This window comes from Cyphellophora europaea, assembly GCF_000365145.1.
Source record: "Cyphellophora europaea CBS 101466 unplaced genomic scaffold supercont1.9, whole genome shotgun sequence".
Classification (NCBI taxonomy): domain Eukaryota; kingdom Fungi; phylum Ascomycota; class Eurotiomycetes; order Chaetothyriales; family Cyphellophoraceae; genus Cyphellophora; species Cyphellophora europaea.
The window spans coordinates 1,240,510-1,267,995 of NW_008481815.1; the positions used below are offsets into that span (position 1 = coordinate 1,240,510).

The following is a 27,486-nucleotide window of genomic DNA, read 5'->3' on the forward strand; positions in this document are numbered from 1 at the left end:
AACGGAGGTGTTGACTGTGGGGCCCTCGATAAGTGCAATTTGTTTTGGTGGGCGCTTTCACCGCTGGTTCGCGCGTAACTGGCAGGTTACGCGACTTGCCTCAAGAGGGGCACCTGCCAAGGCGCTAAACTTGACCTGCCGCTTCTTGCCTCAATATTGCCTCAGGCATTAGTGAAGACACGTCAACACAGAAGACTTGTGACTGTAGTTGGGAAGACGTAAGATGGTATGAATACGCACAGCATAAGCATAGTTGCTCATTGCCAGCTATTTTCTTACCTATATTGGTCGCCACAATGCATATTCCGTGCACAGTACAGCGTTTGGGGTTGTATCTGCTCATACTCCAGATCTTCACGACATTGACCGTTGCGAACGTGGAAAAGGTCATCTTCGTGGCACCGGATACACAGGAGTTCCCAAGCGATGCCAGTCTCGACAATCTACTACTCGAGCGGCTGACGCTTGCAAAGGCTTCCGTGAGAACTCGCCTTAATGCGACCTTCCCTACAGATGAGCAGCCTAGAGGAACGGAGACTTGGATGCTGCTTGAAGACTTGACTCCCGGCCAACGCTATGAAGTCCGTATCTGCTGGCTGGCAACTCAACCAACGTCGTTCTGGCTATACACCCACACATCGCAGTCCACATTCGAATCACCGGAGCTCATTTCGGCCTTGACCTTATACTCAAACACACGACACCAGAGCGCCACAGATGAGACCTTGGAAGAAGCACAATCAAGAGTAGACCTCAGACAACGCACGTCATTCCCGACAACTTTTCTTTTCCTGCAGATCTTTGCGGCCGCTGATTACTTCAGCCTAGACAAAAGCTTGATGGAGGTCGTCCCTCCTGTGCACGTTGACATTATTCTTGACCCCTATTTGCTCAACATATTTCCTCAGTCACTGCTGCCTACGGCGGGGTATATCATAATCATCGCCGTTCTGGGGTGGTTCGTATCTGGCTGGATATACACATCCTATATCCTTCCATACGCCAACGCAGGTATCGAAACAACGCCAAAGAAGTCGGACTAAACTCTCACGCCACGCCTCCCATCTGGTACGGATCCTGAAGCTGGTCGTAATCGGTCATCAAAGAGAAGAGCGGGAACTCCTCTGCATACGATGGCAGACTGGGTACCCCGGAACCGGCAGGAGAGAACTGATCCACATTGGGGGTCTGCTCGAATCCGTAGGTCGGGAAGTTGAACGTCTGGGGATCGTTCTCGTCCGCAAGAGCACCCGAGGTCGTCAGTACCGGCCCGCGACTTTCAGCAGGCATGTCAAATCTGAGGGCCCACGGTTCCTGCTGCTGGATGCTGTCACTGAAATTGGCCATGGACGCATCAAAGTCTTGAGGGAGCATGTCATTGCTCTGCTCGATCGGTCTTGGCGCTTCTGTCTCCTTGATTGGATCACCGAATATGTTATGGATGTCTTTCCGCCTTCGGTGCATCTCCCTTTGCTCCCGCCGGCGTATGTGCTCCATAGCAGCATCGCGGAGGTGACCCGTGATCTGTTCGTATCTTCTTGCGGATGGATCATCGGTCGCCATGACCGTCAGAATACGCAGTGCCTGATCGATACTGCTCAAAAGGGGAAAACTTTTGTCAAAGTCGCCAAATATGGCAAAGCCAATTACCATGGCACTCACTGTACGCCGTCAGCATCCCCGAAGCCTTGTCTGGGTTACAACCATACCGAATGCCGAGTTCGTTACCACGAACAACCTCTTGGGCACACCAGGCGTATGTACCAGGTCCGTAGCAATTTCCACACTTCTCAGGGCGGCATCAATGCAAGCTTCGCTCAAAGTGCTAGTGACTTCGCTACCGCTTGGACCTCCTTGTTTGCCATCCTCTTCAGTGTCTCCATTTCCGTCCCCACCGTTTGCTGCTTGTTGCTGTTGCATTTTCCTCCTTCGCTTCAATTTCCCACTGACCTTGAATATGAGGAAAGGCCTCGTCAGTAGGATGATACTCCAGTAGTATGCTCCCTTGAGATGCGCCACACCGATCGTTTGCTGAAGCGTGGGGCTGCCTGAGCCGGGCTTCTGGTCCAGGCCATCTGTATGCAGGCCAGCCGGCAGCTGCAGCGTCCAATCTCTGTACTGCCTCGAGATACTCTCCACAAGCTGCACGCTAACCTCTCTTCGGCAGTAGACCTCGTTCATGATTCTCTCGAAAATGAAGCAGATTCGCAGCATCGCTGAGCTGTTGAGGCCGCCCATCTGAATGGTCTCGTAGTCTCGACTTTTCGCGTCCCAGCTGACACTCCCGCCATCGACCTCACTCGTCGCCGGAGGCCGGCCCAAGCTGGCGCTCATGTACAAGTCCAGCATTCGTAGGCTCTTCCACACCCTCTCCCGCGTCTGTCGCTCCTTCCGTTCGAACAGGCGTGAGATGTCCCCCCTGTGCAGACCTAGCGCATAAGCAGCTCTGACGGCAATGCCCAGAAGCATAAACGCGCCATTGCGCCGACATGCGGTCAACATATAAAAAGTGATCAGCGCATAGCTCTGGATAGTCATCACACTGGGGTCGTCCATGAAGCTCGCTGCCACCAGCTCCCTGCCCCTCTGCAAGAATATTTCTGCTTGGCTCGGCCCTTCCTTGCCCGGGCTCGGCGAGACACCAGTGCTGTTGACCTCACGTCCATCGGCGCCGTATTTCACCTGGGCGCCAACAGCGAGCACGAGGTAGTAGACGCTTGCCTCAACGCCATCCTCGTCTTTTTCGGGTGCCGATGCCCAACGCGAAACAGCCTCAAGGATCTCGCCTTGCTCAAAGAGGTCAATGAAGCCGCTGCTGCATAGCAAATAATGCCGCACTAGATCACGAGCTTCTTGCGCCGAAGGTCGCTTAACCTTGCGGCCCTTGGGCAGTAGTGCATCAGGGTTGACTTCTACCATAGCATGCCGTAAAGGGTCTTTGGTAAGACCGCTCTCGCCAATTTCGCTTTTGACAAGCCGGCGGATATTCTGCACGAAGGCGAGGTTTGAAGAGTCACCCACGAAGATGAACTTGCCGTGGCCATCCTTGAGCAGCCGAGCAAGTTTTGGGACAGGGGCATGGGATGCTGGATCTTGTTGACCGGAAGAGTGAGGACCGGGGTTGGCTATTGTGGTAGGTCCCTGGGGAGCGAACATCATGTCGGGAGCTTCCAAGGAGGGCGTTTTCGCGGCGGAGCGGGAACCGGACAGGGTAAGCAACGACTCAATAGCGATCTCTGCATCAGTAGTGGGCCCAGCGGCGGATTGATCCAACTCGAGGGCGTTTCGTAATGTCACTCGATGGGAGGGAGTAGTGTTGCCGTTGGTAGTAGGGTTACTTTCGTCTGCGTTGCCGTAGGGCGACGGGTCTGTTAGACTTGAGCCGTCTAGATTGGGAGGAGACCTGAAATCGGGATTGGAGATGCTGTTGGTATCGCTACCGCTGATGATAGAGCTCCGCTTACGGCGGGCAGAGTAGCCGTCTGTGAAGGTGCATTCGGGCTCCCGACCACGGCGTCTACAGAGCAAGCACGGATGACTGCCGTCGCACTTTTCCTTACGGCGCTGTACCATGGTGTCAGTGGTGCAAAGATGATGGGACACAATAGCTGGGGTAATAGGGCGGGGTTTATGGGGGAGTGGGAATGTCAACCTACCTTGCAAGTATCACAGGCTCGCGCAACACGCTTCCGGTCCTCGTCCTTGACCCGCGGACGAGGCATTCGGAATGATTGGCTCGGCCGTTGGTGTACGAGGCAGTCGAAGCGAGTGAATGGATGATGGGTCTGGGAGTCTTGGTCGGATCGTGTACTGCTGCGATCCGAGCTCACTGGCTCATTCAAGAAGCAAGGCTACAGCCTCGAAGCCAGGGTAGCTGTTTGATGCAAGAGCTTTGGCCGGGTATAGCACCCACCTCACAACTGTAGGATTCTACTCGATTAAAGCGCGATGGCAGAGAACGTGGTGAAGGGGATGATCGGATGTGGGCTGAAGGCAGACCTCAACTGACTTGTGGGGAGGCACAATCTGGGGTCTGCCAATCACAATCCGGCTTTTGCAATGGTCATCCGACCCGTTCCTTTCTGACACCACGGACGAACTGATAAGCCTGAATTGCTCTCGTCGGGTCTTGGAGAGGCGACAGGAGAGATTCAGCAACAGGCAGAGTAGTTGCTCAAGGTATTCGCTACTGGCTATTTGTAGAAAAGCTGGTCATTGAAGATATCATCACGCCAGAGAGCACTGGCTTCATACAATCGTATTTACGCGTTGATCGATCCACTCGTCGCCAGCTCAGTGCCCTGCGCTTTGGAGTCGAGGGGAGCCATGCGGACGTCGTACTGCAGCTGCTTCTTCGCGGTCGAATCACCTTCGAGAGGCACAAACTCGACGACCAAAGAATCCTTCACAGCGAACACGGAGTCATCGTCTAGATATTTGCTATCCTTGTCAAAGATCTGAGTAGTGATTGGCTTGAAACCCTCGACCAGTACCTAATAACTGTCAGCGATTGCACGTTTACGTCTTCCAGGACCACTCACAATCAGATGAATATGGGCAGGTCGGTATGGGTGACGGTCCAGCAGCTGCAGGAGCTTGCCGGCAGGACCATCGAAGGGTATGGGATATGGCGTCGGCCGAATGCAGTAGAAGCCGTATTCGCCATTCTCGTCCGTCACAAACTTGCCCCGCAGGTTGAGGTCCTTCTGGTTGGGATCTTGTTGCTCATAGTAGCCATTTGTGGAAGCCTGCCACACATCGATTGTTGCGCCAGCCAGAGCCTTGCCCGTCTTTGCACAGGTCACCCTGCCGTACATATATACAGGCTCGGCATCGGACGGGGTGTCGTGGGAAATGTTGGCGCCCTTGGGGAGGGTCGGATGGTCATGGCGGAAGAAGGGACCGAGAATCGCGCTCTGAGTGGCCACATCGGCGGCCTCAGCAGCTTTCTTGTAAGTGATCTCGTCCACCAGGCTATGAAAGGTCAGCCAGAGATTCCCTCATCCTCCCACGTTACTTACGACTCAATACCAAGAACGTCACACATCAGCTGGCCTTCATTTCGCTTCTCGTCCGACATTCGACCAGCCCAATTGATCATATTGACACCCTCCATCCACTCATCCGCGGTCAGGTCGACTTCCCTCGCCCAGTCATGTAGATGGCGGGTCAAGCTGCTAATAACCTCTCTAATGCGTGGGCTGGTCTTGGGCCCAGTCGCGTCAATGACGTGCTGTGTGAACTTGGGATCATACTTGGGGCCGGCGGAACCCATGGCGGCAAGTGTAGAGGCGTGCAAGCGGGGCTGGCTATATGAGTGCGTCTCTCGGTGAGCTTGGCTTTCTTGACTGACGGCGCGGTGGTGTATATGCTGCACTGATAGATCCTGTAAGATAGTACGAGGGCGAACAAGCTTACCAGTTGAACGAAGCTGGCCTAAGCTGTCTTATATGGAGCCTCGGACATGTCACAACCACGAGGGTGCCGAAAGTGTGTCTGCCTCCTTCAACCCCGCGCAACAACCAGGCCTCCAGACCCTCCAAGCCGGGCATGATCACAGCGAAGCCCCATGTGTCCAGGGTCTGCGGCCAATCACCATATGCTTATAGGGAATGGCCTAAGCCAGATTCGTTGCGCAAAGCTCATGGGCGTCGTCTTCGGATAACGAACCGGCAATCGCCCTCACACCACCAATCTCCCCGCGGCTCAGTCTTTAGCCAATCTTGGTCTTTCGGCTTCCCAAGTCGGGGCTACTTCGTTCGGATTTTCTTTCGGATCTCTCTGCTAGCAAGGCTTGTCACGGTCCGTGAACACTTACTCTTTTTCGCTGCTCGCTCTGATGGAAGCGCGAATGTGGGAAACTATTCCGCACATTACATCAGCAGCTTGCGTTTGCTGGTCGCCAAACCTGGGGCCGACACAACGCGGGGAGACAATCAGGATCTTGCATGCCCGCAAAAATCAGCCTTGTTTGGTGGTTTGGTATACCCGACGCGAGCACTACGACAAATGCTCTGCGACTGAATCAGCAAGGAGAGTCTCCACGAAATACGATCGACAGTCAATGCAGGTTTCACCTCTCGACGACTGGTCCAGCTCCCAAGTATCCCAACTCGTCCGTTCTCCTTCTCAAACATCTCACAAAGGCTCGCCAATCATCCATCCATCATTGGTCGTAGTCCCCGTGATCACAGCTCGCTGCTACAGTGCCATAGCATCTCCGTTTCTGCGTCTCGGGCCTGACGAACACTTCATGAAGCAGCCGACGACCGTATGCCTCTCGGCGAGCAGCATCAATGATTCCATTCAACGCCAGTTGCAACGCCAACAATCCCAGAAGGGGCCTCGCCTGCGTTTTCCACGGCTCTTCCATGGGCGGTCAGAATCGATACACATCTGCACCTACCCGTCTCTTCGTGCCACGTTGACATTGGCGTCGTACGACAAAGGCATTCATACCAGATGTGGTCTTTGTCTCAAAACCAACCACTGTGAGACCAGCTGGCCGACTTGCGCAACAGGATTTCGTCGACTGCGACATCGTTGCCCTGTCATGACTGTGCCTGAATGCTCTGTGTTCCTTGTGTTTGCGAGGGTCGCGCTGCCCCTTTTGTACTCTCGCCGTGCCCTGCGTTTATGCTATTCTAGCCGTGCCGATGCTTTAGTGACATAATGTTGACTTAGTAGCAGACAGACGTGCCTTGAATCCTGGCCATGAGCAAACAACTTCGACGCCATGGGACGCACCGAGCCGTTCGAGACGCCGCCCACCTCACCTCGACAGTGGAGTTTGACGCTGACGGCAACTGGTCCAGACTCCGCGACAGCCTCATCTCCGTCGCGGTTCATTTCTCCAAGGAGCATACCGCCACCGCTGTCTCCTCCCGTTACTTCTCCTGAGTCAGCTCGCAATAATGACACCCGCCTTCAATCGAGGACAAGTCCAACCTCCTTCCAGCGACCGAGGCCGATGTCGAAGGACAAGGCCAACAGCCCCGGGTCGTCATTTGGCGTTTCGTCTCGCAGTCCGCCGTCACGTCCGCCACGGCCTTCAACGGCGCTTCCAAACCTGCGACCAACAATCATCCTCTCCCCGTTGCTTCTCTCCTCTCTACCACCAGCAGACCGGCCTCTGCTTCCCAGCTCGTTGGGAGACAAAGCGTCATTCTCCACCTCCTCCACCTCCCCAAGCTATCCGAACTTCAGCTCCACGGCTAGCACATCCGACAGCCGCAGCTGTTATTCATCTCCATCACCACCTTCGCCATGCTTCTTCGCGCCCACAAGCTGGCCACTTGCCCAATATCCTGCCGCGCCGCAGAGTCGCAGTCCGCGGTTCGCTCCTTCACCACCACCCCAATCTCCCATTCGCCCATCCTTTCCTTCAACTGTCTCCTCACCGACGTTCGAGACTCGATCGCACAGGAAAGTCCGTCAACGTACCCACAAGAACGCCTTCGACTCCGCCTTCAGCAATAACTCCTATCTCAGCTCGCCCATCTCATACTCTTGTGCTCACCCGCCCTCCCCGTCTCCATATCCACCACCAACCGCACCGCTACCCCCTCCTCCAACACCACCATCACCACCAGTACGGCAAACGTCCAAGGCGCCCGACCCAGACTCCACGTCCAACTCCAACTCCGCTGGCACCTCTTCAATCTCCCTCCTCGCAACCCTCCCACCCCATCCCCCCTCCAAGACCAACACCGCACCCTCCCCAACCTCACCCCTCCGCCTCGACCACCCCACATCGCACATCCTCTACTACAACACCTACCACCTCCTTCCCCCCACCAAACCCTACACCGACAACACGACCTCCAAACCCTTAGGCTTCTTCTCCACCAGCCACCAATCCACGACACCCATCACCGCCACCTTCCTCCGCGGACAAGAAGAACAGCAAACCCCAACCACCAACCCTTCCGTCTCTGCTCCACGAGGACACCCCCACCCCTGGCGCAAAAGACACAAGCGCCACCTCTGGATGCTCGCGACGGCGGTGTTGGTCGCGCTGTGCGTGGCGGGGATTCTGGGCGGCGTGCTGTGGCGCTTGGGGAGGCGGTGGCGGTGAAATAAACATCCACAGGGAGAGGAAAGTGAGGACAGAGAAGAATGCGAATGGTGATGAATGGGCCGAGTAGGAAGGGAAGGGGGCCGAGACCCTGGCGTCGGCCTGTGGGGATGGGGGGATGTTGGTGGCTTTGGCGGGTGCTCCAAGTGAGATATAGAAGACGCTGTTCGCAGGCGTGACGGTAGTGCATCCCTGCTTGGGTTGGAACTTCGTAATCTGCAAGGCTCTAGAAGGGAGGACATGTGATCGTCATATTCCCCTGGGGCAAGCGTTTCAGCAATATCTTTTCCCTGTGGGTGTCTCGTTGCTCGGGTCATTGAAGTCGTGCCTCGCGTGTCTATATGTCCTTTCTCTATAAGTCCAGCTCCCACTCCTGCACACCCAACCCACGCTGCGCCGACATCTCCACCACGACCTCCCTCCCAACATTGACCCTCCACTTCCCACCCCCGCCATCTTCATGCCCGTCATCCTCCCTCCTCACCAGACGCATACGCTCCAGCTCACCCATCGCCTGCGCCACTCGATCGCTCCACCCTTCTGCGCCTCCTCCCATCGCTGCCTTTCCCTTGCCCGCGAGCATTCCCCCACCGACCCCCTCGGGATGTACCGCGCGTGCCACCGCCAGCAGCCGCTCCATGCTGAACGCCTTGGGCGCCAGGGACTTAGTCTTGTCCTTGCGGCGGTTGTCTGCGTTGGCTTTCTTGGGCGTGGTACCGGACCCGGGATTGCCGCGCTTGATGTAGCGGATCTTGCGGTGCTTGGATGATGTGGCGCTTAGGCGTGAGAAGAGCAGGATGTCGTGCTTGGGCGGGGTGTGGGAGGCGAGGTGCGAGGCGAGGAGTAGAAGAGTGGCCAGGGGGGTAAGGAGGGGTTTTGCCGAGTGAGTGAGGGTCGAGTCCGAGATCAGGGTAGGAGCCGCGTTCGAGCGTCGGGAGAGTGTGCTGTTGGAATTTGGTTCCGGCTGCGGAGGGCCTTGCTTGTGTTGACGGAGGAGCTCATCGAAAGTCCAGGCTTGGTCGGTGGATTGTAGAGTGTCGAGCAGTGCGCTTTCACCCTCGCTGTGGAAGAGTGCCCGCCCCCGGACGAGCAAACGCGGAAAGTCCCAACTCTTCGTCTTCCCTGGCGGTGCCTCACCGCTGACAGCCGGCCAGATGAATCTGGGCCACAGCCTGTGAGTGACTTTGCGCAAAGTGGCCAAAGAAGTGGTGGTGGGCGCAATTAGCGCATCGTAGACGGTGATTGCGAATTGTTTGTAAATGCTGGCCAGATCTTCGATCCGAGAGCCCTGGGCAACGGAGTCAGGAAGAGCAGGCGGCTCCAGGCAGAGTATGTGAATCGCTTGAGATCTTGTGTAGGCAGGGAAGTATATATGAGGAACTCCCGGACGGTGGAGGGCTAGGGGTCGAACAGATGTAGTGGTAAGGACCAATGACAGTCCTGATATCTAAGGAGTCATCAGTTGTCTTCCCGCCGAGGTTCTGATAGAACCTACCATGTCCCCAAGCCTCGCCAGCGCCGGCAGCAGCGTCGAGCCTGGCCCTTTGAGCTCATCGATGGAGTCCAAGACAATGACAGTCCTTAGATTGGACCCACGAAAAAGTTTCTGAAGGTTCACAGACAGAGCATTGAGGCTGTCGACTCTGTCGTATCGCTCAACAGCCTCCTCTTGTCCAAGCGCTTGCGCGCATGCAGCAAAGATCTTTCCTAGAAGGTGCCGCTGCGAAAGGCACTCTCGACACTTGATGACAGCATGCTTGAGTTTATGGGCGTTTAAAACAGCAGTGATGACTTCGAGCTTGCTGGAGCCTTGCAGGCCGTATGCGACGACTGTAGGCGGAGGAGGAAAAACTCCCTGACGTCTGTTAGAGGCGAGAAGCTTCGAGTGCGCAGTACTTACATTGAACAGCGTTGCAATATCGTTGATCTGGGGTTCTCGACAAGGACATGTCTGCGCCACAATCTGAAGCACTTCCAGCGGCAGCGTTGCGACCATGTTTGCAATTTGCAGGACCATGCCACAATCGTAAACGTCCTTGAAGATGTTGAAGGTACTTTACGCGGTAGAGTGTACAGCCAATCGCGACGCGACCCTACACGCGTCTTTTGGCGACAGTGGAGTCGTCCGGAAACCCTGGGTTCGGCCTCCTGAGCACGAGTCACAAAATCTATACAAGACAGAGGTTCTTTCGTATGATACATTTCAATTGCTATGGAGTCTAGCCTGGAGCTTTATGAGCCTATCTTACATCGCTCAGCTAGTCCAAGCATGTCTTTTGTGTGCCCAAAACCCTTTTACGTACATGCCCTTCACATCGGTTGTCAAGTCTGCAAGGACGAGACCAGATCCGTGTGCTTCTGTGATTCGCCGTTGCCATGCTCTGGGTGAATACAGGCTGGGTACTGTGCCGGTAACAAGTACCTGTGTTGGAAGGGAATAATGAGAGAATGCAAAAGTACATGAGAAGGATATCCGCCCGGGAGCTCACGGCCATCACTTCCATGAGCATCCAAATGTAGGGTCTATTCGAAGATGAATGTAGAACCTGCCAGACCGATCTGGATGATTGCCGATTGAAGCTCAAGTCGTATCGCGTGAAGCCGTAAGTCGATTTTGTGGTTTTTCTGTTTTTCTGTTTTGAGAATTTGTGCAACGCCGCATCGAAAATAATACAATCGTGAGGTTTCGTCTCCAGTCATGATCACATGAGACTGAGACTGTCTATGCATTGTGGGTAAAGCACAAGGTTGGTAACTCGTAACTTCGTGTGAATCGTCACTGACGATGTGCAGACGGCTTAGATGAAGCCGTTGCCAAGCTGACCCTGCGAATAGCCGTAGCCTTGAGGAGCGTACATGTCAGTAGCACCCTGGTTGACATGACCACCCTGCATGTTGGACACAGCCGAGTAGCCGTTCGCGTTGGCATAAAGATCAGTGTTGTTGCCAGCGTAGGGGAATCCGTTGGGAGGGGCATTGCCACGAGGACCGTTGAAGCCACCACCAACGATCTGAATGTGACGGCGACCTGAGGCACGGCCAGTAGACATACCTCCAGGGGGCATGCCACCAGTCATGTTGTTGTTGAACGAGCTTGAGGTGGGGCCATTGTTGACCGAAGGTGGCTGACGAGCTTGCTGGTCCTGGCTCATGATCTTGCTCGCAATGCGGCGACCATGAGGAGTCGACTTGATGGCAGGCAAAATAGGACGAATACCGTCAGAGAGACGGATGCGAGTGGCCTCATCAACGAACTCGAGAGCAGTCTGAACAACATAGTTGGCGAAGGAGTCGCGCAGCATACGTTCAAGCTCAGTACCAAGCATCATCTCATCCACGAGAGCGCGCTTAGTGTCCATGTCAGCAGTGCGCAGACACTTCTCAATGACGTTGGAAGAGAACTTCTGCTTGGAGAGAGCAACCACCTTGCCCTTGAAGCTCTGGCAAAGCGGCTTGGTGTAGGCAGGCTCATCAATGTCGAGGATGTACTGGACGACATAGTTGCCGAAAGGATCCTGAACGAGATCAAAGGCACAGAGAGTGATTTGGGCAATGAGCTCGGCACGCTGCACACCCTGAGAGTGATCGATGCAGCGCTGAAGAACGCAGCAACCGTGACGGTGGGTGCCAACGACGACACAGTACCGAGCGACGGCATCATAGATGAACTGAGACTTCTCAGCACCGAGACGAGTGAGGCACTTCTGAATGACGTGGTTGCCGTTGAGGTCTTGGACGAGCTCAACAACGTGGGGAGACAGAGCTTGAATGATCATCTCGACCTGCTCAGAGGTGTGCAAGTACTCGATCATTTTCTGCAAAGCGCGAGTGCCGTGCTGGTTGGTCGCAATAGTGTGCAGAGCCGGAGACGAGGTCTGAATGAGGGTGTTTCGTTGCTCCTCGTTGCAGAACTCGAAGAGCTTCTGACACAAGTAGTTCCCAAAGGGATCGGTCATCAGCTCGACGATGTGAGGGAAGGTTTCGGCGAAGATAGCCTGAATCTGCTCAGCATCGCCCTCCTCAAGCTTGCGCTGAAGGTAGCGGCAGCCGTGCTGGTCCTTGCACAACTCAAACAGACGGCCGCGATAGGTTTCGAGAGGAACGTTATTGAATCGAGCCTCATCGAAGTTGCGACCGCCGCGGCGAGGGGCAGTGTCTTGAGTCTTGGCATATGTACCACCATAGGTACCGTTGCCAGCGCCATATGTAGACTGACCAAAGCTAGAGACTGCACCATTCTGACCGTTGATGTAGCCAGGGTTGTTGAAGGTGTAGCTAGAGGGCTGGCTGTAGACACCAGTAGGGCTCATCAGGGCAGATTCAGCAGAATAGGTGGGACCGAAGGGAGCAGCGCTACCCTGCAGACCAATCTGAGGACTAGCAGCCTTCTCATCCATCTTGCCGAAACCGCCATTACCGAAGTCACGGCTCTGACGAGTGCCACCGGCAGAGTTAGGAATGCGGCCCATGCTGAGGTTGTGGTTGTGGAAGTGCTGCTCAGCAGCAGTCTTGGGAGGAGTCGCAGTGTTATCGAGAGTGAGGCTCTTGCGGACAGTGGGGACGTCGTTGGTAGAGTAAGAGGTCTGTAGGGAGGCAGGACGACTAATGCTAGTAGGAAGTGGGGTATTGTCGTACTTGGGACCCTCTTCGAAGGTAACGCCCATGGAGTGACGCTGGCTCTTGCGACGAGTTGATTCACCAGAGCGCTCAGCAGAGGGGGAAGAGATATTGCTCAAGACAGGGCGATACATGCTTGAATCGTTGTGGGGCATCGATTGATGGGCAGGACGATAACGAGAGCCGACAGACCAGTCAGCAATTTCAAGTTGTGCGAGAGCGTCAGGAGTCTTGGAGTTGGCCAAGTCGAGCGCTGCGGAGTTTGCTGAGAGCTGGAAGAACGCAAGTCAGATTCCAAACTCAGATTCAACTGAGGATACGCAGCTTACCTTCAAGCCGTCAGAAGTTAGAGTTGGAAAGGTATCGTCACCTTCGAGGGCAGCGAAGGTCTTAGAAATGGGGGATTTGAGGTCAAGACCGTTGAGCGCCGAATGATCTCCGTCGTCAAGGAAGGATGTGTTGATGGGTAAGTCAAAACCGTTGCGGGTTGTGACCTGGCCCACCGAGAAGCGATGTGTCTGGGCGGGTCGGCTAGTACCGACTGGCATAGAATACCGGTTACCACTAGGAAAGAATCAGAAGGAATGTCGAATGCGAATGAGGATAAGAGCTGCAGACGAAGATGCAAGGGCTTGAATTTATTTTGGGATCGGTCGAAGATCAGCCAGGCAGACTCGTGTGAATCGTGTGAATGACAATCAAAGCCACACAATAGACTCGTTTGCACCGAGGCTGCCTCTGAATGGCTGCCGCACATTCAGATTGATCTTGTGACTCGGTCTCCCACAGTGAATAGGAGATTAATGGGGCAACCAGGACAATAGCAAGTGTGGGGAGTGAATGACTTACATGCCCGGCTGACGTATGTTAGGCAGGTCCTCGGCGTAGTCCTCTTCTTCGTCTGATCCTCGTCGAGAGGCTGGAACTGACTTGGCAGACTGTTGAGCTTGAGCGTACATGGATCCAGACTGGCGGGTTGCCGAGGGGGACATAATATGAGTTGAGACTTGGGAGAACCGCTTGCCAAGACCAGGGGGACTCATCACGGAGCTCGTAGACAAGCGTTGGCCACGTGAATAGCGGTTGCCATAGATGCCGTCCGCGTATTCTGGAGGGGTAGTTGGCTCAGACACAGGGCCATTCAGACTGGCGCGACTCAGGCGGTTCGTGATGGTATCCATGTTCTCGTCGCCATTTGCACCCATCTGCAATCGCCGTTCCTGGAATTCGAGGAGGCGGAGATGCTCTTCAGCCAGCCGCTTCGCAGTGTGGATGTCGTCCATCATCTTCTGTTTAGTGCCCTGCAGCGTACGGTTAGCGCCTTGTTCATTCGAGACCGAGCACCGCACTGAAGCAGCCCAGCTATTTGGAGACCACAGCCGCCTCGTGCACATCATCTTGCCAGTGTACCATCCTTGACCACTATCTTAAGAGGCTGACCGGCCAGTCCCCTCGTTTTGATAACCGCGGGCTCAAAGTACAAATCAAGAGGGTCAGGAACCGCACGTACCGTTTGTGGTATATTGTTGAACTGGCCTCCGAATGGTCGCCCGAGGGACATCTTGCTCGAATCGGTGGTGAAGCGACGCTGAAGACTAGCCCGCGTGTCGTTGTGGTTTGTCGAGAAGAAGGTATTCTCGGGGCGAGAAGTGGCCGGCCCAGCAGAAGGAAATGAGTCGTGCTCGGGAGACCGCATAGAGGGGAACCGCAGTTCCTCCATGCGACCGCTCAGGGAGTTCTGGAAAGCCATGATTGCGACTGCAGGACATGTTAGCAAGGTTCGGAGCGCTTGTACGGCGGGGTATTGAGTCTTTTGCTGCCTGGCTGATCTGGTCCCTCACCAGACTCGGAGCCCACAGGACTTCAAGGCGCCCAGATCCATGGGAATTGCAGGCCGCAGACAGATTAGTGCGCATAACGTACCTCGTGCTGTTGTACACCACCTCCACTCTCTTCGAGTATCTGGGATGAGCTTCTCTTCGACACTAGCGCCGACGCAGACTCTGGAGTGTGCGGGAACATGCAGGTCCCTCGACGTTGCAGGCGCCTCGGAGTAGAGCAATGGACAAGCTTCCCCCCGGGGCTGCGCTCGTTCCGAGGATGCTGAAACGACAGTGATGCAAATAAGAAATGTGAAAAGCAGAGACAATATGGTACAGATCTTCGCGAGAAGGGAAGGAGGGGTGTTGAAGTGAGGGAGGGAGGTCGCAGTTGAGGAGACGAGCGAGGTTGGATCGAGTCTCCGGTCTGTGAGGTCTGCTGCAGACAGCGTGCGTCTCGCTGGAGCAGAACCCACCAGACCGTGACTTTGCCCTCACGGTCCCTCGCTTTAGGGCCGCCTTGACCAGGATGGGACTGGTGCAATGGGGCTTGCTACAGCGCCCAGACTGGATTCGTGCGGGCGGCGCCCCCTCGAACTACGAATTCGGCTTTCTGTGGTGTCCGCTGCTTTCTCGTGCCCAACAACCAAGCGCAGACTTGAAAGCACTTTGCCTGCAATTGAATGGACCGCCAATCACAATATTCATCCCTAGGTTGTTGTGTGGGGAGTCTTGCAAACAAAGCACCACAGTCTAGCAGGTGGCAGCAAGTGGTAAATTCGCCCAAGGGTCCTCTCGACCACTCACGGTTAGCGGTTGGCCACTTGCTCGCTTTTGTTCGGGCGATCATCGCAAGTCATGAACAAGCGGTGAATGCGAGTATCCACTTGCAACCGTTGCTTTGTCGCTGCGACCCAGGGTTTCCATAATGCAGAGGATATCAGCTTTCGAACATTTTGTTCAATTGTGCGACTGCAGTATAGAGCTCAATTGTGTCAAGCTTAGTGCTGATGAGACTAAATGATCTGGCTGACAGGTCCACCGGGCGTTGACGCCAGACTCGAGGAGCAAAGCAATTGCCTACCGACTCAAGCCCACGCGATGCGCGCAATGCATGGTGGCTAATGACACTAGCCGACAGGGGATGCTAGATCCAGATGCCTCTGGTGTGCTTGTGGTACGGGAACAGCTGGCATTTCTGGTGGCAAACACATTCACCGTGCCTCCGCGTCGGGCGACTTTCGATCTGGTGACTTAGAGTTCGGCCGTCGTCCGTGTGACTTTCGGCTCTAGATTTTGTCGAAGTCTCACGTGGGGTCGACAATGCTGCTTTGTTTTCAGGTACAAACTCTGATATTACAGAATGTTGGGAGGCCGAGCATTGGGGAACCGACCTGGGCGGGTCAATTGGAGAGGGGCAAGGGCCTGGAAGGCTGGAAGCGTGTCGGGCAGGTCCAGGCTAGGTAGTGCTGCTGGGCCGGGGCGTGCAAAGCTTTTTTGATAGCAGCAGGCGATATGCTTCGTTGACGCTCAGGGCTAGCGGAGGTTTAGGTGGAGGACGGGCGGCATGGCGCCATCGGGAGGGCACCTTGGTCATAGGCACATCCCAAGCCTCAAACGCGCTTCCGCAGTGGAGGCGAGGTGGTCAGTGCCCACGACTACAGCCCGCGCGGCGTTCGAGGGCGGTCTTGTGGGCGAGTTTCAGGTGGGGAGCAGGCGCTGTGACTGGCCCATGAGATGCCGTTGATGCATGCTGGTCTGGTGCCTGCATACTGGTTTGCAGGGTCTAGGTCACCCCCAAAAAGACAGGATGACCAGGCGTGTGAGCACATCTAAGTCGCAAGAGCCTGAGCGTGTGAATCTAACAGGAGCCCCTCCGGCGCCCGGAAGAACCATCCCGCCGGCAGGCAGCAAATTGCTTGGCAGTGACAACTTTTTTGTAGTCCACTATACCAGACCAGCCTTCACGATCTTGCATCGCCGCATAGTCTGTGTGAGGTGCACTCTGGTAGAGTCCATCAAGATGCCTCCCAGGAGGAAGACCGATGGCCCAGATGCTGCACCTCCCGCCAAACCACAGCCCAAGGTATATTCGGGCCCGCCCCTCCATTTCGAGGTTCAACTAACGTGTAGCAGAAGCCACCCCCGCGACCTGCCACGACAAAGAAGCCTGCAGCGGCCTCCGGGCCAGATCCCAGACCTGTGTCTACAAACACGACCGCAAACGAGGAGCAGAAAGCAAAACCTTCGCGTAAACCCTCCCAAAACGTCGACAGCTTCGATGCCACGCTCGAGCCCTTCTACTACGACAAATCCCTAACAGATCCCATTGACACGGCAAGAGACAAATGGAATCTATTGCCGGCTTTTCTCAAGGTCAAAGGCCTTGTAAAACAGCACATCGACTCCTTCAATCACTTTGTTGAAGTTGAGCTCAAGAAGATCATTCAAGCCGAACCGCTAATCACAAGTGACATTGACCCGGACTTTTATGTCAAGTACCTGGATATCTACGTCGGTAAACCACAGCGATATGATGAGCAATACTACGGGGATGGTGCCCATTACCGGGGTGAGTCGACTGTCACGCCCCACGAGTGCCGACTGCGCGACATGACTTATGCTGCTCCTATCTTGGTGGACGTACAGTACCCAAAGGGAAGCCAAGTCTTCAGGCGGCGCGGAATGACCATTGGCAGATTGCCCATCATGTTACGAAGCGCGAGATGCGTACTCTCTGGCAAGTCAGAGGCCGAGATGACGCTGATGGACGAATGCCCTCTCGATCCAGGTGGCTACTTCATCGTCAATGGCACCGAAAAGGTCCTATTGGTCCAGGAGCAGCTATCCAAAAACCGAATAATCGTCGAATCCGACCCCAAAAAGAGCATAATCTCGGCTTCGGTAACCAGTTCCACGCACGTCAGAAAGTCCAAGACCTATATCAACCTGAAGAAAGACGGGTTGCTCACCGTGCAGCACAACATTCTGAACGAGCAGGTCCCTATCTGTGTTCTGCTGCGAGCCATGGGCGTAGCGTCGGACATGGAAATGATGGCCATCGTAGCTGGCACTGATCAAGCGCTACAGGATGATTTCGCCATCAATTTCGAAGAGACCATCAAGCTGAACATCGTAACCCAGCACCAAGCGCTTGACTATATTGGCTCTCGGATCAAGATTGCCCGGAAACAAACTCCTTTTGGCCAAACTCGACGAAACTACATTCAAGAAGCACTCGAAGCTATCAGCAATGTTCTCATTGCGCACGTGCCCATAGAAGATCTTGATTTCCGGCCGAAGGCTCTGTACGTCGCGCATATGGCTCGTCGTGTCCTCATGACCAAGCAGAATCCGGCTATGGTTGATGATCGTGATTACGTTGGCAACAAGCGCCTGGAACTGGCAGGCCAGCTGCTTTCACTTCTATTCGAGGACTTGTTCAAGAAGTACAATTTCGATGTCAAGATGAACATGGACAAAGTGCTGAGAAAGCCTAACAAGACCGAAGTTGCTGACCCTTGTGCCATAATGATTGGTCATGCAAATCAGATCACACAGGGCATGAACAGAGCAATTGCAACTGGCAACTGGAACTTGAAGAGATTTCGAATGGAGAGAGCGGGCGTTTCACATTTGCTTAATCGTCTTAGCTTCATCGCTACGCTCGGTATGATGACGAGAATCACCAGTCAATTTGAGAAGACCAGGAAAGTATCCGGGCCGCGATCGCTGCAGCCGTCTTCGTTCGGTATGTTGTGTCCAGCAGATACTCCAGAAGGTGAAGCCTGTGGTCTCGTCAAAAACCTGGCGCTGATGACACACATTACCACGGACGATGAAGAAGGTCCGATCAAGCGAATCATCTTCATGCTCGGGGCGGAAGACATTGTAACCGTCGGTGGCTCAGAGCTCTATGCGCCTGGCTCCTATGTTGTCATGCTCAACGGAACGCCGCTCGCCGTAACGAGAACCCCTTCGCATTTCCTTTCGTCCTTCCGCCGACTACGAAGATCCGGGCGGATATCGGAATTTGTCTCAATATTCATCAATCACCATCATAGTACCATTCAAGTGGCAACCGATGAAGGTCGGATATGTCGACCACTCATTATTGTTGAAGACAAGAAGTCCAAGGTCACAAAGAGGTATCTGAAATCACTCCGTCAGGGCTCGATGGATTTTGATGACTTCCTCGCTCGAGGTCTCGTCGAGTATCTGGATGTCAACGAGGAAAATGACAGTACCATCGCCATGTCTGAGTCCGATATCACGGCGGTTACTACTCATCTCGAAATAGAACCATTCACAGTGCTGGGTGCTGTTGCCGGTCTTATCCCATATCCTCATCATAACCAGTCTCCTCGAAACACTTATCAATGTGCTATGGGTAAGCAAGCGATTGGCTTCATTGCGAACAATCAGTTCCTGCGGATCGACACCATGCTCTATCTGATGGTTTATCCCCAGAAGCCTCTCGTGAAGACTCGCACCATTGAGCTTGTCAAATACGACAAACTTCCAGCTGGCCAAAACGCTACCGTAGCCGTCATGTCCTACTCTGGATACGATATCGAGGATGCACTTGTGCTGAACAAGGCCTCGGTTGACCGCGGCTTTGGCCGTTGTCAGATCTTTCGTAAATACCCCGTATCCCTCAAGCTGTACGCATCTGGCAGCAAAGACAGCGTCGGTCCACCGGTCCTTGATAAGGAAACGGGCGTCTCGATCAAAGAGCACGCTCTGCTGGACCAAGATGGCGTTGCCCACGTCGGCGAGAAAGTGTCCGCAGGCGAAGTCTATGTCAACAAATGGGTTCCTGAAAACGTGAACTCCAGCAGCCTTTCTGACAACGGCAGAGACAAGCAGAACATGCTTCCACAAGCTCAGAAGTACAAACTCCCTGATCACTCCTACATCGATAAAGTCATGGTGTCTGAAGTTGAGTCGGGCAATCAGCTCATCAAGGTACAGACTCGGCAGACTCGTGTGCCTGAAGTCGGTGACAAATTCTCCTCTCGCCACGGTCAAAAGGGTGTTGTCGGCATTATCGCCGAGCAAGCCGACATGCCTTTCTCCGATCAAGGGATTACGCCGGACATCATCATGAACCCACATGGTTTTCCGTCTCGTATGACTGTAGGCAAGATGCTCGAGCTCGTCTCCGGCAAAGCAGGGATTCTGGACGGCAACTTCGAATACGGCACTGCGTTTGGTGGCTCCAAGCTTGACGACATGAGCCAAGTGCTCCTGAAGCACGGTTTCTCCTACGATGGGAAAGACTATCTCACCTCTGGCATCACAGGAGAAGCCCTCCCCGCCTACGTTTTCACCGGCCCCATCTACTACCAGAAGCTCAAACACATGGTGCAGGACAAGATGCACTCGCGTGCGCGTGGTCCGCGAGCCATCCTGACGCGGCAGCCCATGGAGGGGCGTTCTCGAGATGGTGGTCTGCGATTGGGAGAGATGGAGCGCGACTGTCTGATCGCATACGGCGCCAGTCAGCTGATGCGTGAGCGCCTGATGCTCAGTTCGGATGTGCACAACGTGGAGATTTGCGAGAACTGTGGCTTTACGGCTTTTGGAAGGAGGTGCAAGCGGTGCATGACGGCGGGTGAAGGGGAGGGGGGAAAGGTTGTGCAGTTACAGTTGCCGTATAGCTTCTTGCTTCTGAGCAGGGAGCTTAACGCTATGAGTATTAGTACGCGGTTGGTAGTGGAAGACGAGTTTCCGCTGAGGTCATGAGCGTGAATAGTACCGTCCGCTTTGGGGGGAGAAGCCAGGAGGGGTCAGACATTGTTGCATAGCGAAGAGTGGGAAACGGACTTGCATTTGCATTGGCATGGCGCTATGAGGAATACATCTACGACGAGAGTCTTGAGATACCCCCCGCCTTCACAAGAAGGCTTTTGTTGTATCAAAATGCGAAAAGCCGGTTCGATGAACTCGCATTCAATGTCCACGTGACTAACGCCTCGTTGTGCTCAGTTGATATATACTCGGCTCCATGGCCGCAGCACCGGGCTGTCCTCCATTACTTTACGTATAATCTGGAGACCATGTGAGCCGGGATCTGAAGTCGCAGTACCCGAACAGGTAGTTCTACAAGATCGGTACAGCAAAGGAAAAGGAAACGGAACAGAGAGAGCCTGATGTGGTATTTGTTATATTGAGGGTTGGGGGGCTGGGGAATATGGAAATGGGCTAAGCCTGACCCGGGGGCGATACCTTACCTTTGACGAGGATCTCTTACCTTCGGACTCAGTCACCTTTCCGTGATCCTCGAGACCTATACATGTCTGTTTGTTCAGGACGATGAGGGGTGGGGACTTGGGGGATGGGGGATGGGCTGGGCCTGACCCGGGGTGATACCTTACCTTTGACGGGGACATCCTTACCTTTGGGCTCACTTACCTTTGCTTGATCCCCGGAGCCGTTTTACGTCGATCTTGCTCGGGACGGTCCATTGGCACTGTTGTGGTGGTGGTACTGTTGGTAGATTCTCATAAATTCCGAGGTGAAGGGTGTATAAATAGAGGACAGCGGGCTGCGAGGGAGGCGGTGGCCTTTGTTAACGCCTTTGTATCGAGTGCTTTGACGTTGGTCGATCAAAGACGTTGGGCAGCACTGCATTGTTCCGTGACAAGGCCGCGTTGTCCGGAGGCGTCGAGGGGCGCTGGGCTTTATCTGTTGCGCTGTTGCGAATAAAGCAAGCTCCGTTGTGGCTGTGGCGCTCTGTGGATTGAGAGACTTGTAGTCTTCTGGAGAGTCCCACCGTATATGGCGCTTACGTCAGTGTGGCTCGAAATAGACAGTAGCTCATGTAGATGCATTTCATGCCATGGAAGGTATATCAAATCGGGGATTGCTCGGCGAGGTAGACGACTTGGCCTGTCAACAAACGAAGCTTGGAAGCATGACTGAGCCGCCAGGCGCGAGTTTGTTATGAAGACCGATCATACCCAGCGGGGGAAGCACTGTCAAGGAGGATAACTGCAGACTCACATGACTTGCCTTCTAGACATAAATATGTAAATGTAGCCTATGCCTGCTGAAGGGCCGCAGAACATCAAGTAATCGCCAACGAACACCCTTCGACAACAGGAGCTAGCGACTAAGTCCAATGAATCGTCTGAGCTCTGTCGGAGGGCCAAGTTCTGTGTCGACAGTAGTAGGCTTGTGAAGACCTAGCTTCAGCCATCATGCGCTACGAAAGTCCTCGTCCGCACGTACCAGGCTGTTCAGACATCAGAATCATTTCACTTTATGTGAACAGACAGTCATCAAGTGATTCAATCGGTGACCTGCCTGCTGGTCACCCTGTGTCACAGAAGAAGCCGTGCTTAGCCGGACCTTTATTCTTCCTGCGCCACTAAGCGCCGTTGTCACCAGAGCACCGTCACTGCCTTTCTAGCGGTGGGGCGGGGGTTTGTAACTTATAAGAGCCGTAACGTGCTCGAGTTTCTCTTCTTGCCACTCGCACCGTTTATCAAGCAAGCTCACAGTTGCTGTATACCGAGCTTGCTTGATGGCACAGTGACCAACAACACGGTTCGAGATTTGAGAAAGACATATATATTTGACCATTCAACAAATAAAGACCGGCGGTCAGTCGAATAAGGCTTAGTCTGCGAGTTCGTATCGATATCCTCGAATGCTGACCTGATGGTCTCTGAACCATTACAGGCAAGAGCCTGGAATACCACAAGGGGCACAACAACCACGCGCGAGTCAGAGAGACACAATCAGCTAGTCAAACGTCGTCGACCACAGATCCGCTTGCCACGCCCTCGCCTGGCCGTCAAATGCCTGAAACACCAGACATCTTCAGGCTTGACGTCCATCCGAACGTACGCCTTGCCGATTACGGTTAGCGCAATGACTCGGGACCATACCGGAGTTCGATCGACCTCAACTGCCTCGCTCATACCTCACCTTTGCCTCAATCACTCCTGTTGGCTGAGCCTCAGCTTCGGATGCCCCCAGAAGCCAGTCGTGATCTCAGATCTCGCTGCTTTGATCGCTACAATGAAGGAAGAGCATCGGTCACGCGCCGTGAACCAGACTTCCGCAGAGTGCAGTCTGTTCCTCTACTGGCTTCCCGCTGAGAGCGAGCCGCATCGCAATGATAGTTGTGAAGCATCTCATGTATTGGAAAGATCCATGATAGGATGCTGGATGTCCGCATAACATTGCCGATCGCGTCATCGAAAGATGCATGGACTCACAAGCACCCTTCCGCAGCCGTCTGTCAACGTCGAAGTAGCAAGATAACATGTACTGTAGCTACCGGTCAGCTCACCTTGAGAAGCTGCACTTGATGTCAGCAGAATCACGGCTGCGGGGAGGCAGTACGGTGGGGTATCTGTTGTCCGCCATGGCGACCCGGATCTTGTGTTTGCTATCCCGCCTCAGTCTTAATGCGCAGTCTCTAGCACACCTCGCTATCTTCGCTGCCTTCAGAATCATATCAAGTGGTCAGGCCAACGGACACTGTCGGTATTGGGTCAAGTCTGAGCCTTGGCAAGTTGGCTGCCTGCGGTTGCCAAACTATTGATTGCGGTCACGCTCACCGCGACATTCGCACCTCTCGACCTTCCACACTCCGCATAGCCCATTTCATCCGCCTATCCCTAACACATCAAGTCTCACGATCAGTCATCATGAACGACCCCGAGGCTGAAGTTGACCGCCCCAAGCGAAGCCGCGGCATCAAGCCCGAGAAGCTCGAAGAGTACGTTGCAGCCCCTTCATCAGCCAGCAACAACACTAAACTATCGCAGTGTCGACCTGTCCAAGGTTATCACCGTATTCTACTACAACAAGCGAGGCTCCAATGAGATTCTCCGTCAGAATTTCCCCCGAGAAGGTGTCATCATGTTCTGCGACAAGTTTCGACAGCTCCTCATCCACGACCCTGCTCAGAAAGCCATCTATCTCCCACGCATCGACCCTCGCCCATATGGTGCCGTCTTCGATTGGATACAGCAGTGTCTTCGTGGACACGCCATTGCTGATTTCGAGACCGTAAGATGTTCCTATCCACTCGTCAGCAAGCATCTCTCTGACCACTTCGTAGTATGATGAGGACGAGCCTGGCGTCTACACTCGCTACGCCGATATCATTGAGGCTGCCGAATTCCTTGAGCTCCCTGCTCGTGACATCACCGAGAAGGTCATGAAGCGTCTCAACAACATGGCTAGAATGCAGCGCGAAAAGCCCCGCCGCGTCACCCTCGACGAGCTTGGTAGGGCCATTTCTTCCCGCATAACAGACACCGCTGATCGAAACAGAGGACTTCTACGAAAACCGCCCTGATGAGCTCCGCAAGCTTGCGTCTTCGACGATCTTCTACTGTTGGTGGTACGAGGAAGTCGATGCCCCTCGATTCACTCCTGACGAGATGTGCGAATTGAGTGCCCTTCGCCAGGACTACCCGGCCCTGGATAAAGATCTTCATGAGCACGTTGACGAGCACGACAAGTTCCTCGATACCAAGCGCAAGAAGCGTGAGGCTGAGAGAATGGGTGTGACTGACGACGGCTCTGGCGAGAGTGGCTACGCTTCTGGCACTACTGGTGGTGGCTGGGAAGGATGCGACACTAGTGCTTCAGTCTCCGGTGGCAATGTCTGGGATGCTGGTGGTGACGGATGGGCGGCGGGTGGTGGTGAAGATGCGAACAAGGAGAACACCAGTCCAGCCAATCAGTCCTCCTGGGAGCAGGATTTCGGTAACGACAAGAGCGGTTATGACTGGGCTGATGAGGTCAACGACGAAGCTCAACCCGTTGCTGCGTGGTGATCGACCTCTACCAACGATGCCAGGATCTGCCAACTTGTTGGATTGGTATCTGAAGAGTGTTTCATGGTTTTGCCGGTTTTGCAAGCAGATTGCAACGACTCTCAACGATAGCGAATAGTGTGGTTCACTGCCCAGTGGTGCAGTCGTACAACATCGTACGTCGAGCTCTAGCTGGGTGGCAAGACCTGAAAATCAATTGAGCATACAAAGGACAAGCTTTGCCATCTCTATTCCAACGCTTTAACCTCTGGCGATCCTGCAACGATGAGGGGGCTCAGCCACTCTAGCTGGCCCTGTCTACGCCACGGCCACCAGCCCTCTAGCCACATTTGTACCATTCCACGAACTACGAAAATAGGCGATCCACCGTTTCGAACTTTGGGGTCCAGCACTTTTGCAGCTCGAGAATGATCATTTGGTCATGGCGCGAATCAATCTGTCTGTTCAGGATTCTTCGACACAGCTGAACGGGATCGGGGCACTTTGCGGCCTTTCGACTTCTCCCCACTCTCTCCGGGCCCGAAAGCTTCCACCGCGTCCCGCCCGAACTCTCGTATGGTCTCAGCTGAATGAACCTGAAGCATATTTCATGAGTCCAGGACTGCCAGGCCGCCTTGATTCCTCTGCGGCTTGAGGATTGAGCACTACCATTTGATGCGTCTCGGAAATCCTGCTCTGGAGAAGAAGGCTTACCTTAACCATCGATCAGGCTGCCACAACTGTGGTCCATCTTAGGAGATATTCTTCAAGGGGAAGTCCAGAACAGACCTCCCCCAATCACAGCTCTGCGGTCGGTTCCTATCAACCGGCACTACAAGTCTGAAAAGCAACCCTGATACCGAGATCACTGTGATCGAGGTTCAGGATCTAGACAACATCTTGATTAAGTCCTCCACAACAGCAACATGCCGTATCGAGGCATTCCAAGCAAAGGATGCGGTACGTGTCGTAAGAGAAAAATCAGAGTCAGTATATGCCTTTACGCGGTCTCCTACCACTGACCAGGACAGTGTGATCAGCGACCGGGAACGTGTATGAACTGTGAAAAGGCGAACCGGGAATGCACAGGCTACAGGAACGCCATCGATCTGATGTTCCACGATGAGACCGAAGTGGTCGCAAGGAAGATGAGGAGTGAGCTCTCCTTCGACTTTGCATCTGACTCCGACAGAGGCGCGCTCCCTCAACCATCCATCCCACAGAAGTCCATCGCCTTTCCACAAGTCGACACCTCGTCAATCCAGACTTCTGATCTGCCACCTGCGCTCGAGACGCAAGCGACAACTTTCTTCTACAGACACTTCCTCCTCAACAACACGTACTACGCGAATGAGACTGAGCTGTTCGCAAATCTCTCGCCTTTGTCTCCGTTACCCAGCGTGAGATCATTGTACCACAGCATCGTAGCTCTTGGGCTCGGAAGCCTTGTCATCCATTCTTCGACTCACTCAGAAGTACCTCTCTCCGTCTACTCGGAGGCTCAGTACCTGGCAGCCATTTCAGCGCTGGGTTCAGCCGTATCTTCACCGAGCGAAGCCACATCCGACCAAACGCTTCTTTCGGTCATGATCCTCACGATTTTCGAGACGTTCACACTTTCGACACCCAAGCTATCGCCCAATGCTCAGCCAACAGTGCCAAGTCTGACTGCCTGGTCGAATCATATCTCGGGTGCCGCAGCTCTCCTTGAAGCTCGCGGTTCGGACCAATTCGCTAGACCCGATGGTCTGCGCCTTTTCGTCCAGGCGGCAGTTCCTCTCTGTGTCAATTGCCTACAACAAGGCCGCCCGGTCCCGGAGAGCATTCCATCCGTCGTCGCCGAAGGTAGGGCCCGGAACCTGATCAATGAGGCCTCTTTGCCGCAATCGCCCTGGCATAGTTTCGAGTTCGTGATTCGCTTCACACATTTCGCAGGCCGCGTCCGCCAGCGCCAGATCACCGATCTTGTTGAACTGCTTGAGTATTCCACTGCCATGGACCAAGAAGCAGAAGACATTTGCGCTGGTTTGCTCGGCTCTAATGAACTCCAAGTCGTCACATCTGTGCCAACTCTCGACCCCAAGGACGACATCCTGCCCTTAGGCTACTGTCACGGCTACCCCTCTTTCATGCTCGCGGAACTCCTCAACGGCCTGCGCGCTTTTCGCCTACAGCTAAACGGCCTGGTGCGCAGCGTTCTCCTGGTCGGCATGACTCAGCGCCCGCCTCTTTTCCCTGGTGCTGAACACACGACCCTTCTCCAGCAAGCCACCGACAACATCCGCACCTTCTCCGATGAGATAATCGCGAGCGTCCCTCAGTATCTCGGCTATGTGCCCACAAGCCAGCACAGCCCACCGTACTCAGGCGTCGATTCGCGCGACACCACACCCGGCGCACCTCCCAGCCCCGGCGACATCCCTCGCAAGCCGGCCTTCCCATGGTCGCCCTTCCCGTCTCCCTCAGCCACCGCGCTGGGCTCGCTGCCTCTCGTGCGCAGCGCCGGCGGCTGCCACATGCCCTGGGCGCTGATGACGGTGGCGACGACGGACGTGGCCACCAAGACGACGCAGGCGTGGGTGGCGAAGCGGCTGTGGCAGACTGCGAGACAATACAGCATTGCGCAGGCGGCGGTGCTGGCAAAGAGGGTCAGTGAGGGGACGTGGGTGGAGGGCTGGTGGCGTGGTATTTCGCCGAAGGATGGGAAGGGATGGACGCCTGCGGAGGAGGCGGGGAGGGGTGGACAATTGGATTGAGTGCGAGGGGACGGAGGGTAGAGATGCCTTTTGCTTATGTGGCACATATATAGATGATTGTAATATCTATTGATCTCATTGAGAGAGCTGCTGTGGAGTAGGAAGGGCCATGTAGGGAGTTGCAGTATCGATGCAGCTGTGGAGAGCAATGAAGCACTGACGAATCATGGTGAAATGATTGTGTGGCTACAGACATAAGTTCATATGTGCTGCTATGAGTCCAGCGCATCCTCTCGGGCGAGATTACAACTCTTGGCCCTGCAATAAGTCGCATCTTTGGCTTATCCCACTGGCTTGAGCCCCTATTGCTGATATCACATCGTCGTAAGCGTCGTATCTATTCCACCTCACGCCGTCCTCAGCTAGTGTGATAGTAGCAGCCTCTGCTTCCACATTCCAGCTCATGTCCCGGACCCATGGACCTTGGGTCG

At 54.6% G+C, this 27,486-nt stretch overlaps 8 protein-coding genes across 8 annotated transcripts; 4 read left to right on the forward strand and 4 right to left on the reverse strand.

Moving 5' to 3' along the window:
* Positions 1-296: 296 nt before the first annotated feature.
* Positions 297-1,043, forward strand: HMPREF1541_08936 (uncharacterized protein; the record flags this gene model as incomplete). The annotated part of the gene is made up of 1 exon (XM_008723254.1): positions 297-1,043. One exon carries the CDS (start codon positions 297-299, stop codon positions 1,041-1,043), a length of 747 nt encoding a protein of 248 aa, XP_008721476.1.
* Positions 1,044-1,047: 4 nt separating this feature from the next.
* Positions 1,048-3,722, reverse strand: HMPREF1541_08937 (uncharacterized protein; the record flags this gene model as incomplete). The annotated part of the gene is made up of 5 exons (XM_008723255.1): positions 1,048-1,661; positions 1,710-1,850; positions 1,896-2,615; positions 2,661-3,564; positions 3,657-3,722. 5 exons carry the CDS (start codon positions 3,720-3,722, stop codon positions 1,048-1,050), a joined length of 2,445 nt encoding a protein of 814 aa, XP_008721477.1.
* Positions 3,723-4,262: 540 nt separating this feature from the next.
* HMPREF1541_08938 (uncharacterized protein) lies at positions 4,263-5,275 on the reverse strand (the record flags this gene model as incomplete). Its single annotated transcript, XM_008723256.1, has 3 exons — positions 4,263-4,493; positions 4,542-4,974; positions 5,022-5,275. The coding sequence occupies 3 exons, from the start codon at positions 5,273-5,275 to the stop codon at positions 4,263-4,265; spliced, it is 918 nt and encodes a 305-aa protein (XP_008721478.1).
* A 3,154-nt stretch (positions 5,276-8,429) lies between these two features.
* On the reverse strand, positions 8,430-10,073 carry HMPREF1541_08939 (uncharacterized protein; the record flags this gene model as incomplete). The annotated part of the gene is made up of 3 exons (XM_008723257.1): positions 8,430-9,524; positions 9,573-9,932; positions 9,978-10,073. 3 exons carry the CDS (start codon positions 10,071-10,073, stop codon positions 8,430-8,432), a joined length of 1,551 nt encoding a protein of 516 aa, XP_008721479.1.
* Positions 10,074-10,875: 802 nt separating this feature from the next.
* HMPREF1541_08940 (uncharacterized protein) lies at positions 10,876-14,444 on the reverse strand (the record flags this gene model as incomplete). The annotated part of the gene is made up of 4 exons (XM_008723258.1): positions 10,876-12,966; positions 13,024-13,258; positions 13,544-13,995; positions 14,205-14,444. The coding sequence occupies 4 exons, from the start codon at positions 14,442-14,444 to the stop codon at positions 10,876-10,878; spliced, it is 3,018 nt and encodes a 1,005-aa protein (XP_008721480.1).
* Positions 14,445-16,537: 2,093 nt separating this feature from the next.
* HMPREF1541_08941 (uncharacterized protein) lies at positions 16,538-20,262 on the forward strand (the record flags this gene model as incomplete). Its single annotated transcript, XM_008723259.1, has 2 exons — positions 16,538-16,600; positions 16,651-20,262. The coding sequence occupies 2 exons, from the start codon at positions 16,538-16,540 to the stop codon at positions 20,260-20,262; spliced, it is 3,675 nt and encodes a 1,224-aa protein (XP_008721481.1).
* A 2,918-nt stretch (positions 20,263-23,180) lies between these two features.
* Positions 23,181-24,320, forward strand: HMPREF1541_08942 (uncharacterized protein; the record flags this gene model as incomplete). The annotated part of the gene is made up of 4 exons (XM_008723260.1): positions 23,181-23,251; positions 23,301-23,544; positions 23,597-23,765; positions 23,812-24,320. The coding sequence occupies 4 exons, from the start codon at positions 23,181-23,183 to the stop codon at positions 24,318-24,320; spliced, it is 993 nt and encodes a 330-aa protein (XP_008721482.1).
* Positions 24,321-25,225: 905 nt separating this feature from the next.
* On the forward strand, positions 25,226-27,055 carry HMPREF1541_08943 (uncharacterized protein; the record flags this gene model as incomplete). The annotated part of the gene is made up of 2 exons (XM_008723261.1): positions 25,226-25,285; positions 25,331-27,055. The coding sequence occupies 2 exons, from the start codon at positions 25,226-25,228 to the stop codon at positions 27,053-27,055; spliced, it is 1,785 nt and encodes a 594-aa protein (XP_008721483.1).
* Positions 27,056-27,486: the final 431 nt, after the last annotated feature.